This window comes from Telmatherina bonti, assembly GCF_933228915.1.
Source record: "Telmatherina bonti genome assembly, chromosome: 20".
NCBI lineage: Eukaryota > Metazoa > Chordata > Actinopteri > Atheriniformes > Telmatherinidae > Telmatherina > Telmatherina bonti.
This window is the reverse complement of record NC_136618.1, coordinates 8,622,387-8,640,380: the sequence shown is the minus strand read 5'-3', so window position 1 is coordinate 8,640,380 and position 17,994 is coordinate 8,622,387. Positions and strand designations below refer to the sequence as shown.

The 17,994-nt window shown below is 38.4% G+C and overlaps 1 protein-coding gene across 1 annotated transcript in view; it reads left to right on the top strand.

The window, feature by feature from the left end:
* Nucleotides 1-17,994, top strand: part of LOC306770758 (NACHT, LRR and PYD domains-containing protein 12-like) — a 190,626-nt gene that overhangs the window by 135,178 nt on the left and 37,454 nt on the right. Inside the window, exons 12-13 of the mRNA XM_079259682.1 lie at nucleotides 2,426-2,599; nucleotides 10,947-11,120. Coding sequence (XP_079115808.1) covers nucleotides 2,426-2,599; nucleotides 10,947-11,120 — 348 coding nt within the window. The remainder of the gene's footprint in view (nucleotides 1-2,425; nucleotides 2,600-10,946; nucleotides 11,121-17,994) is intronic.

Here is a 17,994-nt window from a genome sequence, read left to right as displayed (position 1 = left end):
AATAAACAAAGTGGGAACAATATTGCTAAGATAAGGACTATTGTGTCACGTTTACAGCTGGAAATGATCATACATGCTTTTATATGCTCACAGCTGAACTACTGTACCTCTATTTTCACTTGCCTCAAGAAGAAATCTCTGGAACGTCTTCAAGTTGTTCAGAACGCTGCTGCATGGCTCCTAACTAGTACTTCAACATCCTTATGTACTGTATTAGCTCAGCTACACTGGCTGCCATCCCACTACAGAGGACACTACAAAGTTCTGGTGTTAACGTGCACAATGCTGCTTCAGGCTCCACATTATATCAGTGAACTTTTACAGCCATATGTGGCAAACAGATCCCTGAGGTCATGTGATCAGGGTCTGCTTGCTGGGCAGCATACCTGGCAGGTTATGTTGAAACAATAAGTATGTTCACCCTGAGTTGAAGAAAACTCTTGGTTTCTGTTGCAGAAAGCGAACAAGTCTTATCTGTTTCCATGGTAACTAACTCTGAAGTAAACCTCCTCGCTGACAGGTTCACCATAAAGAAACTGAGTTGCTACCCTTCTCCTCCCACCTGAAGCAGCTGTGAGACATGTTTTTTTTTTTTTTATTCATCTCAAACACATATACAGTACAAGAACAAAAATTCACATTTGTATAACAGTGTTATTTGAGAAGGAGCAGTAGGAGGCCCAATGCTTATTTAGATACTACTCCTAATTTACAGTCTTTTGTTGAACACAATTATAGAGCAAACCTTTACAGACTGAATCATCAGTCAAAAGACAAAATTAAAACAACAAATTAAATGATGAATTGTTTTTTTTATATATATTTATCCAATAATAATTCCTTATCTTTTTTTTTGTTTTTAGAAATGTAAAATATTAATTCATGATTTGAAATCATCACTTAGTCCATTCCACAAGTTTACTCCATAAATGGATATACATCTGCTTTTTATGGCGGTGCGTACATATGGCTTCTGTAACATGGCTTTACCTCTCAGGTTGCACACAGCAACTCTGTCTTTAAACATCTTTTGATATTATATGGCATCTTACTTTGAACTTTAAACATAAATTGTGCTATTTTAAACTGAACTAAGTCGCAGAGTTTAAGGCAACATACTTTCAAAAATAAATTATTGGTATGATTTATATATCCTGCATGATTGATAACCCTTTTGGCTCTTTTTGGTAGAATAACTAATCTTTACAGAGTAGTCTTAAAAGTGGTCCCCCAGACTTCCACACAATAATTAAAATCTGGTAATACCAAAGCATTGTACAAGGTAAGTAATATTTTGGATTTTAGCTGTATCTACATTTTGATAGAAGACCAACACTTCCAGCTATTTTTCCACACAGATAATCAATGTGAGGTTTCCAACTCAGTTTATCATCAAGGACCACTCCTAAGAACCTATTTTCAGACAGTTTTATTATTTTTATTTTTTCCAATTTTAAATCAATACTCATTTCTTTTCATGATTCCCAATTATAATACATTTTGTTTTATTTACATTTAAAGATATTTTATTTGAATCAAACAAGGATTTTTGTTTTCCTATCTCTTCTGTTGCAGTTCCTATTACATCATTTAATTCATTACCTGAACAGAAAATTATTTTGTCATTTGCAAAAATAACACATTTTAAAACAGCTGACACTGAACATAAATCATTTTATATATAAAATGAACAATTTAGGCCCCAACACTGACCCTGTTGGGGCGGGTTGTCTGTACCAATGCCATTTCAGAGATTTACAAGCGGAACGAAAGCACAAGTATTTACATAAAGGGAAGATTTTTCAAAACTCCAACATTTGTATCATTTCTTTATTAATGGCTTGTTTTGCAGTTATTCTGTTTCTCCAGCCATGAAATCATCATTTCATAAATGTGTGATGGTAGAAATCTGCTGTTTGTCCAGTGAAGATCTAGTTGTATACGTGACCTTACTAAAAGATTTTAACTTAGCATTTAACTTAGCAGTAGAGGAAGTCCCTTCCTCTAGACATGAGATCTGTGGACTCAGTGACAGGTTTCAGGACTACATAAAGTCAATATAAGTGAGGTGGAACATATGAAATTTCCACCACATCCTACTGATCTGACTTGATGATATAAAGCAAGTAGTCTTAAAAAGATTGTTTTAATTTTTAAAAAGCAAAAGAGGCTAAATTAAAGCTGAAATGTTCACAGTGAGGATCACAAATTTTACTTATTTAAAAAATGGTTCCACTGACATGACATGGAAAGTAGAAATGAGAGTTTCGTCAGAGAACTCACTCTGACTGAAGTCTCTACGTCTTTATTGAAGCAGCAGCATGTTGTCATTAATATTAATGAGAATTCTTCTTCTCTGCTTCTGTTGGACTGTTTTAACCTGCATCCTGTTGGCTTCAGCTCACAGCTTTTATTCTTTATTCAGATTGGAGAGCTGCAGATTGTCAGAGATCAGCTGTGCTTCTTTGACCTCAGCGTTGGAGTCCAACCCATCTCATCTGAGAGAACTCGATCTAAGTTGGAACGACATCATGCCGGCTGGTGTTAAAGATCTTTGTGGATTTCTGGAGAGTCCAAACTGCAGACTGGAGACTCTGAGGTCAGACACCATGTTTTATTTGTCTTCAGTGTTTCAGTTCATAAAAAATGATGATTTATTAAATAAAAACAGAAGACTTTGATTCTGTCAGACAGAAACTAATATATAATCACTGACTGATGCTTCTAGACGTTGAGCTTTAGTGAATATCTATGGCTGAAATAATGATCATATAATAATGAATCAGCTGATATGAAGCAACTCCCCACCATCACTGATAGAAATGAAGCATCTTTAACTGGATTAGAAAACAGCTTTCATCCCAGCAGCAGTTATCTTCACTCACATGCATTAATAATGACATATTCCAGCCAAAAACCTCATCACACTAATCATTTCAAAGAAATCATTCTCAGTTGACTTTCATGTCATTAAAAATGATCTCTGTTCCACAAGGTCAGTTCACACTGAAACACATGTTCCTGTTAAGTGGATAAAAGGAAAATACAAAGAAGAATTGATCTGAAGAAAAATCACATGATTGGAAAATGAAATCACGTGAAGCTATGACCTAACTTGTTGCTAGGTAACAGTGGATGGAAGGAAGTGGTGAGTGTGTGTGAGCAGCTTTCCATCAGGAGAGAAATGTGTGAAAATGTGGAGCAGAGTCAGTGTTTCATAGCTCTGCAGCCAAAGAGAAGCTGAGAAGGTGAACTGCTACGAGCCTGTGCAGGTGATCCAGACACAGACACAAAGGATGATGACTGAACAGCCATGAAGGAGAGAGGCAGGGATGCTCCATCACTGGAGAGAAATGCTGCTCTGTTTACCTGCTGGCTTTCTTTCTTCTGCTTTATTTATTCACAGCACAGAGTTGCTGTGAAGAGCTTGTGTGTGAATGTAGGTTGAGAAACATCAGATAAGAAATATGGAGCTGAATCACAACCAAAATGTTTGTTTGTCTGGAAAATGTTTCAGTCTTCAGGAATAGAAGATGATGAATCAAGTTTTCATTTTGATCTTTAACAAACAACAATAAAAATGCATTAAAATGCATTTTATAAGAAGTGTAGTTTATTTGTTTCAGTCACAGATAATTCATTTCTTTATACATCAACAACTGAAAGAGCAAAACAGGCAGAAGCAGAAAGCTTGTATGCATATATAAGTATACACTTACATCAGATGAGTTTTGTACAAATGATACCAACAAAAAACAAATGTACTACATATACAGTATGTGACCTTTGTAAAGATAATAAGTTCATGCAGTTACACATCTCTCATAAATAAACTGGTAAACTTTCTTTTTAAATAAAGAATTACATTTTTTAATCTCATTACTAAGTTTATTCCATAGTTGAACCCCCCAACAAGACCAACATCTTTGTTTCATCTTTTCTGGATTTTGGAATAATAAATTTACAACAATCTCTGAAGTTATATTTAGTTTGCTGAAGCTTGAAATATTTTGGACACCTTCTGGAAGAATATTTAGTTTAGCATTTTTTTTTTAATAAAATTTGGATTGTTTTATAGTAAACTAAATCCTCAAATTTAATCAGACGTGATTTAATCAACAATGGATGTGTATGATCATAATATTCAGCATTATTTATCAGGCGTATGACAGGTTTCTGTAATACAACAATGTCATTAAGTGTTGTCTTGTGGGCGCCGCCCGACTGCTCAACACAGTCAGTCTCATACGGGATATTAAGGTACAATAAATTATAGACAAAACTTTATTTGTCAATTAAACTGCAGTTTAATACAAAATAACAAGTGTTTTTTATATTTTGGCCCTAATATGATGTAGATGATGCTTCCAAGTTAATTTAGAGTCTATTACAACCCCTAGAAATTTATCAACAAACCTCTTTCAATTTCAATACCATCTATTTTTAGTTTCTCCTCTTTAAGTGACTCTTTCTTACTTCCGAATATCATAAATTTGCTTACATAGACATACAATACATAGACGCCTCGTTGTGTGCTGGAGAGTGAACCAGCGTTGCCAACATATTGGATGGGTCTCTGATTTGAGTCTTGCTGCAGAGTCAATGTAGTTTCCCCACATAACTGTTTTCTGTAGTCGGCTTCATGTTGGGATCTTTCTTGGGGAATGTATAACAAGCAGCAACATTTTCTTTCTCCAGGGTGATGTTCTTTCTCCTGAAGAAATGAAGGAGTTGTTGTTGTAGAGTTTGAAGTTCCTCAGTGGGAGCATCTGTACCTTCATTCAACCCAGCTGCAGCCCGAGCATAGCTGCGCTGCTTTGTATCCAGACCAGTGATTACAGCAGGGGGGGGTACCCTGGTCCTTTAGGACTGGAATCCTGCAGGTTTTCTATGTTTCCCTGGTCCATCACATCTGATTCAAAGCAAATGGATCCAACAGTTTATCAAGATCTGCACAGTGATTCATTCATGCAGCAGCAGCCATCTTGGATGTTTTCTTCTCGAGAACATCTGGAGTTTTACATGAGATATAAAAAATGTCTATTTTGCCAACATGGATGACAAGCTGTAACAGCAGCGTTGTAACCGTCTACATGTGATTTTCTTCATAGTTCAGCTTTTCTCCTTCACAGCAGACAGACAGCTCAGTTCTTGTTGAGTTAAAGTGAACTGTGCACAGATGTGCAGTATTTGGCTGTAAATAGTGAAACCAGCGTGTTTTTGGATGTGAACACAGCTCAGATGCAGATCTTTCAACTTTTCAGAATTTTAAAAGAAAAGCTGGAAAAGCGTTAGACATGGAAACTGAATGTGAGACGCCCATTTAAAGCAGAAATATGTCTCAGAAATAAAAACGAGGAGGAGAGGATCGTTCAGCTGTGTGTGTTTCCTGATGGAGTTAGTACACCGGAGCAGGAAAACTCCTCCACTGCTTCTCCTCCTCCACTTCCTCTTATTATTAAATAAGAGCTGATCTGAAACCAGCTGAATACCTCTGCTAAGGAGGTTTTACCCGGCGTTTATCTGTTTGTCTGTTAGTGTTCAAGATAACTCAAAAAGTTATGGATGAACTTTCATTCAATTTTCAGGAGTTGGTGGAAATGTGAAAAAGAAGAACTTATTACATTTTTGTGGTGATCTGGATCACCGTTTGGATCCAGGAATTTTTTAAAGGATTCTTTATCATTTTGCTTGACGGAGGTTTTCGATCTCCGAGTGCTTTTCTAGTTTAGTCTGTTTTACAGGTGGTTGATGCCACAATTTCCCACATGCTCTCTCTGTCTGCAGGTGGGAGTGTAGCTCACCTGTGTGTGCACACGGCATGACGTCTAAAGACATGACGAGACTTATTTAGATATCAACATGAGAATAAGATCAGTAACATCAGGCTGTTTGGTCTTTTCAATAAAAGTTTAAAAAAATAAAGTCATTCTAGAGGAAAGGAGACCTTAGAATAATTCTGCTGTGATCTGATGCAACACAGAAATGACCTAAATAATAAAATAAGATAATATTTCAAGAGAAAATAGTTGAATGAAAAAATATTGTAGATATTGAGTAAATATAAAAAATAAAGTAAACAAATAAGATCTTCTTGGGGAGGCTGGGGTTGATATTGAGGGTTGTGGTGCCCCGTAATATAATAGAATGTCTGAAAGATAAAAAGTTTGTTGGAAAAAGAAAAAATAATAATGAAGTTAAATTTAGCTGAGTTTACTTAAATCTTACTGGTGACTTTTTATTCATGATAATGTTGAATTTAACAATCAAACTGTTTTATTCATTCATTCATTCATTCATTTTCCGAACCGCTTAATCCATTCCGGGTCGCGGGGAAGCTGGAGCCTATCCCAGCTGGCTTTGGGCGACAAGCAGGGTACACCCTGGACAGCTTGCCAGTCCATCGCAGGGCTACACAGAGACGAACAACCACTCACACTCATTCCTAGGGGCAATTTAGAGCAACCAATTAACTTAACATGCATGTCTTTGGACGGTGGGAGGAAGCCGGAGTACCCGGAGAGAACCCACGCATACATGGGGAGAACATGCAAACTCCACACAGAAAGGCCAATGACTGAACCTCTCCCCAGAGAAGGATTGAACCAGTGACCTTCTTGCTGTGAGGCCACAGTGCTAACCACTGCGCCACCATGCACCCCAAACTGTTTTTGAGAGTTTCAAACATCAAAATACACATCGTGTATCAGGATAAAGTAAAATTTATATCAGGATATCAGTTATAGTCCATATCACCCAGCACTACTTTGCACCGGCTCCCAGTATGTTTTAGAACTGATTTTAAGATTTTACTGTTGACTTTAAAGCCCTCCATGGTCATTCAGCCTCCTCTTTATCAGACCTTCTACAACCAGATGAGCCTGTTAGAAGTTTGAGCTCTTCTGCCAGAGGACTTTTAGTTCTCCCAGAGACATGAAGACCAGAGGTGATGCAGCCTTTGTGCTCAGAGACCCGAAACTCTGGAATGAGCTGTCTGAGGAGATCGGGTCAGCAGAGCAGGGACGGGTGCAGCTGGGTGTCCTTGGGGGGGGGAAAGGTCACCCTTCCAATCAGACTGGCCAGCCCAGGTGCCCCCCCCCCTCTAAGCCAAGACAATCAATTTTCATCAAACATCAACTGTAAGATGAAGTCTTCACAGTGAAGCTCAGATATCCGAGTGTACCTGAATGCAGCAGCTGCTGCAGTATGAGCATAGGTCTCCACTCAGGTTAGCAAAGGAAGGAACGTAAAACGCTGTAAACAGCAGGAATTGGTTTGGGCAGCCAGAGCAGGGGCGCCGTATAGGGGGGGAAAGTTAGGAAGATTCAGAAGGTCTACGAATTGATAGAGGCCCAAAATATGTAAAATATATAAGAACATTATCAAAGCTTCATGAAAAATAATGTATAATATTTTAAATGTTATAAGAAAATATAGCATTAAAATAAATGACCTCTATGTTCTCACTTGTTTTTCAGCAGTAAACTGATAAACAAAAAATGAATATTAATGTTAACCAAACACCATGAAAGTGCATGAAATGGTTTGGTCCCGTCCTATCGGAGGGCATTATTTCATCAGCAGCAGCAGTTTGTAAGAGCCGTTTACACTCTCCTGCAGTGCAACTTGGCAAGAAAGGAAATCTTTTTTTTTTTTAAAGGACAAAATGAAACAAGAGAGGTGAGAGAGAAAAATAGAGGTTCCAATATGTGACCCAGTTTTTCTCCAAGAAAGGTCTCTTGTCTCTTTAGTTTGTGATCGGTTGAAATGAACCTGTTGCCCAGTGAAATAAGCTAGTTATCCACAGGTTACTGCTAACTTACCTTCACCCTCTTCATTGTCTGAGCTCGCAGGCGCCTAATTTAGAGGCCGAACTTTTAAGCCAGAAAGTTCACAGGGCGGAGACTTCACAAACATTCATATGCAACCAGACCAGGCGAGAGGAAAACACCACAGACCTCAGAGAGTTAACCAACATTTAATAAGTGCTAGTAAATGTTAACCCATATATTTATATGAAATTAATTCACCTTGTCTCATTATCACATAAACACAAATGAGCCAGCTCAGTCCCAGCCCCCTTCCTGTCCCAGTATCTCCTCTAGTCCCAGTTTCACCTCCCTGTCCCAGTGATGACAGTGAGCATCGGTGTGTTCAGGGACATGCCTTTAGCATTATTACAGAGAGTCTGTGGGAATATTATTCTTTTTATCATGAATTATCAATCATTTAATTACAAAATAATCAGAATGAAGAAAATAAATACCCTGTAATTGTTTCACTGGATACTGGATAGTTGATTAGAAACACTGAGCCTGTATTAAAGTGACCGTCAATATTAAAATAGACTAGTTAGACATGTACATTGTGATTTAGCCACAGATCTTTATTATTCCCATGAAAAGCTTTTTATGTCATGATATGAAGTTTCAGGCGTTTTTCTCAGTTTTGGTTTCCTGTTTTTTGTTTGGTAGTTTTTTCCTGTTCAGTCTCCTTGCCTTGTTTCCTGTGTAGCCTTTGTTCATAGTTTTCACCTGGTCTTGTTAGTTTCATTCACTACACCTGTTTCTTGTTTGGTTCCCCAGTATTTGTAGCCCTTTGTTTCAGTTCTGTTTGCTGGTTCATTGTGTTCGCTTCCCTTCAGTTCAGTTCTGAGTTCTGAGAATAAAAATTCTTCATTCAGCATGCCTGGGTCTGTTCCTGCATTTGGATCCTCACCTCCACCAAACCCTGAAAATTTATTTGATCAGCTTGAAGCAGTTGCAGCAAATACAAAGATCCTAAGTTTGTAATCAAGTGGTGGGGTCTACGTCATCGTCTTTCATCGGGCCCAAAATTCCTGGCCGGGCCCCTGAGCCGCAGTGTTTGTAAAAACCAGAACGTGGATGAATAAACCTGAAGTCAAAGAGAACACACAGACATGATGACACTAAGAGCTAGGTTAGGCTATATGAAGAGAAGAAGAGATCATTTATGTTACCATGACCACCTACAGGATTTACTATGAGGTTAAGTAAACTCTTCAGGAGTCCAGCCATCACAGATCACGTCTCTGCTCCTGCAGCACCTGCACACGGCTTTGCAGTGCAGCTGACAGTCGGAGTTTTGGGGCTTTTGTCCCTCCTGCTTCGCCGTACCTGTGCCTCATCCTTCTAGAGCAGGGGTGTCAGAATCCAGTCCTCAAGGGCCGGAATCTGGCAGGTTTTTGTTGTTTCCCTCCACCAACACGGCTGATTCAAATCAATGGATCCAGCAGCTTCTTGTCAACCTGTTTGAGTGTTGGTCAGGTGTGTGTTGGAGCATAGAGACAACAAAAGCCTGCAGGATACCGGCCCTCCAGGACTGCAGTTTGACACCCCTGTTCTAGAGGATTGTGCTTCAGTCCACATTGTTCCACCTGCCCTGCTGGATGTTTTCCTTTGTAAACTCAGCTGGATGTTCCTCTGTCAGCTGCTGCAGAAACTCCTTCCAGCTGTTTGGGTTTCAGTGCACTACTTGAAGATGTGGACATTTATTCCTACAAGGTCCAGTATGATGTAAAATCCAGCATGGATCCATCTCTGCAGACCACCATCTACAGAATATGAATGAAATTTAATTTATAATATTAAGTTCTACATAAAGTTAATATAAGTGAAGTGGAACATATGAAATTTCCACCACATTTACATCCTACTGATCTGACTCTATGATATAAAACAAGTAGTTTTAAAATAGATTGTTTACATTTTAAAAAGTAAACATGACTAAATTAAAGCAGAAATGTTCACAGTGAGGATCACATATTTTACTTATTTTTTAAAAAACGATTCGACTGACATGACATGGAAATTAGAAATGATAGTTTTGTCAGAGATACGTGTATGTGTGTATATGTATGAGCGCCGTCCTTACTGACTCGCAGTGACTCACCTGCAAATGTGCATCTTTTAAAGGGACAAAGTGGTTCAGTATCGCAACACTGATGGAGCTTTAGTTTCATTTCCAGATGAACAACATTTCAGTCTTTATGAATAGACCATGATCATATTGAATCTCATGTCATTTTGTTGTTACATGAAAATGTTTTAATCGATCTTTCTGTCGCTTTGCTGTTTTTAACATTTCTTTGCCGTTAAAACGTCACAAATGAGCAGGTTACTTCTAGAAACTGCTGTTTCTTGGAGCAGATTTTCTCCTTTTATAAAAGTTTATTGAACACATTACAGTTAACTGAGAGCCATTTTATCACTGCTGTTGGTTGTTTTCAGTCATTTCAATAAAGGAAGTATGAAAGAAATCATTGTAGTTCCCAGGTTTCCTGAAGGCAGCATGATAGGAGGGAGTCCATTCAGCCTCTTCTGTTATTCTGTTATCAGGATTCAACAACACTGTCAGGTGACGTCCTGCAGCTCAGATCAGAGACAAAAGTTTCAAGTGAACATAAAAATCTGAAACTGAAAGAAAAAATGTCAAATATGAAAACAAGGTCTTAACACTGAAGATTTCAACTGAAACAGGTTATAAAAACATTGATGTGAAATGTGAAACCAGTTTGTATGTAAAGAAACATTGTGATCCAGTTCAACTCCATCCAGAAACAGCTTTGATAAGCAACATCTGGACTGATGTGCTAATTAGTCCAGTGTTTGCTTTCATTAACAGGCCGTTTACACCAAGCTGACAATCTGCTGTCGCTCACATCTGCAGTGATGGAAACGTGTGTTTCAGTGTGTGTCCTGTCACCATTATCACACTCTCAAGTCTTTTTTCATCCAGTTCAGCCAGTAGAATCAGAGTCATGTCTGTCGCTGAGAGAACTCACTCTGATTGAAGTCTCTACGTCTTTATTGAAGCAGCAGCATGTTGTCATTAATATTAATGAGAATTCTTCTTCTCTGCTTCTGTTGGACTGTTTTAACCTGCATCCTGTTGGCTTCAGCTCACAGCTTTTATTCTTTATTCAGATTGGAGGACTGCAGTTTGTCAAAGATCAGCTGTGCTTCTTTGACCTCAGCGTTGGAGTCCAACCCATCTCATCTGAGAGAACTCGATCTAAGTTGGAACTTCAACATGATGGCTGGTGTTAAAGATCTTTGTGGATTTCTGGAGAGTCCACACTGCAGACTGGAGACTCTGAGGTCAGACACCATGTTTTATTTGTCTTCAGTGTTTCAGTTCATAAAAAATGATGATTTATTAAATAAAAGCAGAAGACTTTGATTCTGTCAGACAGAAACTAATATATAATCACTGACTGATGCTTCTAGACGTTGAGCTTTAGTGAATATCTATGGCTGAAATAATGATCATATAATAATGAATCAGCTGATATGAAGCAACTCCCCACCATCACTGATAGAAATGAAGCATCTTTAACTGGATTAGAAAACAGCTTTCATCCCAGCAGCACTTATCTTCACTCACATGCATTAATAATGACATATTCCAGCCAAAAACCTCGTCACACTAATCATTTCAAAGAAATCATTCTCAGTTGACTTTCATGTCATTAAAAATGATCTCTGTTCCACAAGGTCAGTTCACACTGAAACACATGTTCCTGTTAAGTGGATAAAAGGAAAATACAAAGAAGAATTGATCTGAAGGAAAATCACATGATTGGAAAATGAAATCAAGTGAAGCTATGACCTAACTTGTTGCTAGGTAACAGTGGATGGAAGGAAGTGGTGAGTGTGTGTGAGCAGCTTTCCATCAGGTGAGAAATGTGTGAAAATGTGGAGCAGAGTCAGTGTTTCATAGCTCTGCAGCCAAAGAGAAGCTGAGAAGGTGAACTGCTACGAGCCTGTGCAGGTGATCCAAACACAGACACAAAGGATGATGACTGAACAGCCATGAAGGAGAGAGGCAGGGATGCTCCATCACTGGAGAGAAATGCTGCTCTGTTTACCTGCTGGCTTTCTTTCTTCTGCTTTATTTATTCACAGCACAGAGTTGCTGTGAAGAGCTTGTGTGTGAATGTAGGTTGAGACACATCAGATAAGAAATATGGAGCTGAATCACAACCAAAATGTTTGTTTGTCTGGAAAATGTTTCAGTCTTCAGGAATAGAAGATGATGAATCAAGTTTTCATTTTGATCTTTAACAAACAACAATAAAAATGCATTAAAATGCATTTTATAAGAAGTGTAGTTTATTTGTTTCAGTCACAGATAATTCATTTCTTTATACATCAACAACTGAAAGAGCAAAACAGGCAGAAGCAGAAAGCTTGTATGCATATATAAGTATACACTTACATCAGATGAGTTTTGTACAAATGATACCAACAAAAAACAAATGTACTACATATACAGTATGTGACCTTTGTAAAGATAATAAGTTCATGCAGTTACACATCTCTCATAAATAAACTGGTAAACTTTCTTTTTAAATATGAAATTACATTTTTTAATCTCATTACTAAGTTTATTCCATAGTTGAACCCCCCAACAAGACCAACATCTTTGTTTCATCTTTTCTGGATTTTGGAAGAATAAATTTACAACAATCTCTGAAGTTATATTTAGTTTGCTGAAGCTTGAAATATTTTGGACACCTTCTGGAAGAATATTTAGTTAATATTTTTTATAAAATTTGGATTGTTTTATAATAAACATAAATCATCAAATTTCATGAGAAGTGATTTAATAAACAATGGATGTGTATGATCATAATATTCAGCGTTATTTATCAGGCGTATGACACGTTTCTGTAATACAACAATGTCATTAAGTGTTGTCTTGTGGGCGCCGCCCCACTGCTCAACACAGTCAGTCTCATACGGGATATTAAGGTACAATAAATTATAGACAAAACTTTATTTGTCAATTAAACTTCAGTTTTATACAAAATAACAATTGTTTTTGATATTTTGGCCTTAATATAATGTAGATGATGCTTCCAAGTTAATTTAGAGTCTATTACAACCCTTAGAAATTTATCATCAAACTTCTTTCAGTTTCAATACCATCTATTTTTAGTTTCTCCTCTTTAAGTGACTTCCTGACTTCCAAATATCATGATGTTGCTTTCTGATATACACTGCTCTAAAAACATAAGGGAAACACTTAAGCTTGTTACATACTTCACGAAAAGCGAGAACTTTTTTCTTTCTCTCGAGGTCCCAAGAAGAAAATGACATCATTTTGTTCTTACGCGTTTTTGCTGTTGCAGGTAAAACAGATTGTTTAGTTAAAACAGCTGAACGAGGTGGTGAGAAAGTAGGAACATTTTTACATGATGGCATTAAAACACTCGGACCCAGCCACGTGCACGACGCGCCTTGCCGCGTGCACGACCCGCCCTGCTGCGTGCACGACCCGCCCTGCCGCGTGCACGACCCGCCCTGCCGCATGCACGACCCGCCCTGCCGCGTGCACGACCCGCCCTGCCGCGTGAACGACCCGCCCTGCCGCGTGCACGACCCGCCCTGCCGCGTGCACGACCCGCCCTGCTGCGTGCACGACCCGCCCTGCCGCGGACGAAGTTACTCGTTAAATATGAAACTAGAAAAGCTCTCGGAGAGCGGAAACCTCCGTCAAGCACGATGTTAAAGAATCCTTTTTAAACAATTCCTGGATCCAAACGGTGATCCGGATCGCCACAAAAATTTATTCACTATTTCGTTTTCACATTTCCAACATCTCTTGAAATTTTTATACAAATCCGTCCGTAACCTTTTAAATTATCTTGAGCACGAAGACGCCGGGAAAAACAACCTCCTTGGTGGAGGTAACAACCGGGTTCATGGCACATAAAGCAGACATCGCCCCCCGCAGTGATCCCTCCCCGCTGCAGACGTGCTTCTCGTGGAGGATATATGGACCTGACGAAGAAGATTTTTCTTGTTCTTGCAGCCTCGAGAGAAAAAACTCAGTTCTTGCTTTTTGTGGAGTGTGGAACAAGCTTTAAACAACACAATGTAACTCCAAGTCAACCACACTTCTGTTAAATCAAACTGTCCACTTAGGAAGCAACACTGACTGACAATCAGTTTCACATTCTGTTGTGCAAATGGAATCGACAACAGGTGGAAATTATAGGCAATTGGCTACTTCCAAATATCAGACATTCGCTTTCTGATATATTTTAAGCTCTAATTTTTTTGTTTATCTCAATCCAGATTTTGGATAAATTTAATCCTTCTGTCAATAATAAAAGTTCATTTAATTATTTTTCTAAACAAACTGATGTTCTGTCGTTGTCAAATAAAACACATTTAAACAAGTCAGACAAGTTGCAAATATTGTTTTTAAAAATGATAAAGTTTTGGACCGATGACAGAACCTTGTGGTGTTCCACATGTTCTGCTCTTCAGTCCAGATACTGAAGCTTTTAGTTGAACATGTTGATGATTATCTAGATAACTTTTAATCCGAGAAAGAACAGAACCTCGACTCCCAGAGTTCTCAAGTTATTTCAGTAGTTGACCATGATCAGTCATGTCAAAGGCTCGCTTTAAATCAATAAATATACCTGTTGAACATGTGTTATTATCCAAAGCAGAACTGACGCATATTCTTCATGACTTATGTTGTAGTTCGGTTCTCTCAGAGTCCATGTTGTTGTTGACGAAATAATGTTTTAAAAAAATCTCAAATTGTTTCACAAAACGTTTCTCCATAATTTTAGAAAACTGAGGAAGAATAGATATGGGCCTATAATTTCCCATGAGATGCTTTTTACCATTTGTAAGACATGGAATAACCTTTGCTATCTTCATGTGATCTGGAACAATACCATGAACGACTGGTTAGAAATATAGGTGAGAAGTTTAGCAGTTACATCAATAACTTCTTTAATCATCATTATATTCATTTGGTTTATATCAGCATTCTCGTTATTTTTAAATGCCTTAACTATGTCAATAACATCGTTTTTAGTCCCTCCGTATAGTAACATATTTTTGTATTGATTATGTGACCAAAGAGAAACTTGTCTTTATCCTGCAGTGAAATGTTTTGTGTGAGTCATGGTCTCATATCAACAAAGTTATGGTTGTATTCTTCCACTCTTATTTAAATCCACAACTATTAACACTTTTCAAAACTATCGACCATTGTTTTTAGCCAATTAACCATTGATTTATTCTTAATTTACCATAAAATAGAAAACGCTTTTAGGTCTTGGAGTTGTGCAGAATGATGTCCTTGCAGCATTTGTCCACTAGATGGAGCTCTGACTCCATTCAATCCCACAGTCATCCCCCTGTCTGTCCAACAGTGGAAGCTACATCCAGGTTACATTACAGCGCTGGGCTGAGTGGAGCTTGTCCACAGCTAGGTTTATAATAATGTTGTGAAATTAATGACTCGGCATGTCTCCAGTTTCAGCTTAACTCTGCCATGTATAATGATGAGTGCTGGTGTTTCATTGCATCGGTCAGCTTTTTATTTCCACTGCATTGCTAAAGTTGAGCGTCAAGAGCGACAGGTTTCCATGTAAAGTCTATGTGAAGGCGCGGCAAGGGGGCATCGAGCTATAGCAAGCCAAAAGGGCTCTCCCACACAATCATCTGTCAGTGTTCAACTAATTTAACTGCAGCTGAGATGTGAGCACCCTCTAGATACCAAAATCTGTTCTATTTGTTTTACTTGATGCAGCGTCGGGATTTCTGATAAATCGGTTTGGTGTATCATTTCTTTGTGTCTGAATGAAATGAACACCATGTTGAGAGCTGGGCATAAAATAGTTTGTGGTAAATCAACAAGTTTATTTGAGCAATCAGACTGTGGCAACACAGCTCGATGACTTTTTCAGCCACTGTGAGGGAGAAACTGCTGCAGCAACCATCACCCCAGTTCCACTCAGCCACCCACCCTGCACTCAGATCATGTGAAAAGAAGCCCCTACATGAGATGAGCACCAGGACGGTTCTCAAAGACTGGTCCAGAGTTAGCTGAGCAAATGTTTTTAAATATCTTCTAATCTGTGCTCTGTGGAACTCCTGTATGAAGACACTTTTCCATTAAATCCAATGAGAAAGTGTGTCCAAACTTGACTGGTAGTGTATACATATATACATACATACATACATACATACATACATACATACATACATATATATATATATATATATATATATATATATATATATATATATATATATATATATGTATATGTATATATATATATATATATATATGTATATGTATATATACATATATATGTTTGTGTTTTATAGTTTGCTGTGCATCCTGCCTAGTGTGTGACACGACACATTCACTTTTTATAAATACAGAAACGCATCCCAGCTCTGTGCCTTAATATGGAGGTAAACTCATCATACAAATAGACTGAAGCCATCCTCTGCTTCTTTAGTGACCGTGGAAGACGTTAAATGAACTCTAAATGGTAATTAAAATGCTAATTAATAATTAGTACAGATGAGCGAGACGCTACCACACGGGTAGTTTAATAAAAAATTATTGCACATTATAGTGTTGTTTTATAAGCCACAAATGCGAAGTTAGGAATGTGTATGTCAATGTCAATATTGGAGCGTGTCTCCTGGCAGTGCATTTGGATTTCATTGCAGACAAGTACACAAGCAGACAGCTTAACAAACACCAGAATGGGCTTATCGGAACGACTCATACAGCAAAGGAACTCTGTGATGAACTGGTGATGTCTGCTCTTAGTCTTTATTGATGGGATGATTACGGTTCAATTTCACCGGCAGTTCAGAAAGGGGGTTGGGATAATTATCTTAAAAAACGCAGTTTTTTACACGCGTTGTAATTGCACAAAACGCGGTTTTTAACGCCCGTAAAAGTGGCAGAAAAAGGCACTTTTTACACGTGTTCAGGAACTATACAGAACATCGTTTTTTACGGCGTTTATTGAAACGGTGTATTTTATGCCGTTTTAGCCTTAAAAAATTGCGCTTTTAACGCTGCTTTGTGAAGAAAAGCGGCGTATTTTATGGCGTTATTATGCCAACGTGCTAATTAAGTGGCGAAATTTTGGCCCTTTTGGTTTGCCATATCGAGCTTTCTGACGGAGCTACTGACGGAGCAGCTCTTTGGTGGAGTTCGGTGCAGCTGAAATCACCAAAAACTGGCAACTCTGACAGGGTCAGTCAGGGCCGTTAGGACAGCAAAGTTTCTGCAAGAAGCCTGCAGCTGTTTGTGGAGAGAACTGCACCGATGAGGATCATTATGACTTGTTTAGATAGCATTTTCAGAAAGCCAATGGCTGCTTCACGAGCCATAAGTGAGCTGCATGCATGAGCACTGTCGTAGGGCATCTCAGCCCTGTGTCTGGGTTCACCACATATCCTCCAGAAGCTGCGAGCTGATCGCTCTGATTGGTTGACGCCCCGCGTCAAGCGGCCAATGTTCAGATTTTCCATCTCTGGCTTAAAAAAAACATTCAGCGTGTTCTGTGTGTTACGCCGACGTAAGAAAGCTCGACGCCCCCTTGCCAAGCCTCCACATAGACTTTACATGGAAATTGCTGTGGTTGTCCCAACTAGCATAGCATTAGCTAAGTAGCCAGTAACTTCAGAAATAACGTGTAGAAAATATCTGAGAATACAGAACGACCCTTCATCTCTCTGTCAGCTGCAGGTTGAGGTGTGTTTTAGGAAGAGAGATGTGAATGTCGAGGGGAGGAGGTTTATTCACTGCAGCACATAAAACTTCATATTAATATTTCAGTCTGTCTTCAGACTCCATCATGAAGTCATGTCTCTAGTTTTACTTTGTCAGAAACTACTAATGTTACACAGACTGGAACAGACTTTCTATGTGTTACAATTAGTGCCAGACCATTTATGACCATTAAACATAAAATACAGCTCAATCAAAGATGATATCTTTTGACATTTGAGAAAATCTGGTTTTTATTTTGGTTCATATATGATATATGTCATGAGATATTTCATGGCAAAGAAAATGTCAGATATTAAAAGGTCTTTAGAAGGCTTGATAATAATGTTTTACCAACTTCATCATGTTTGTTGTATAAGGCATACACCCATGGCCTAAATCTAAAGATAAAATCAATCA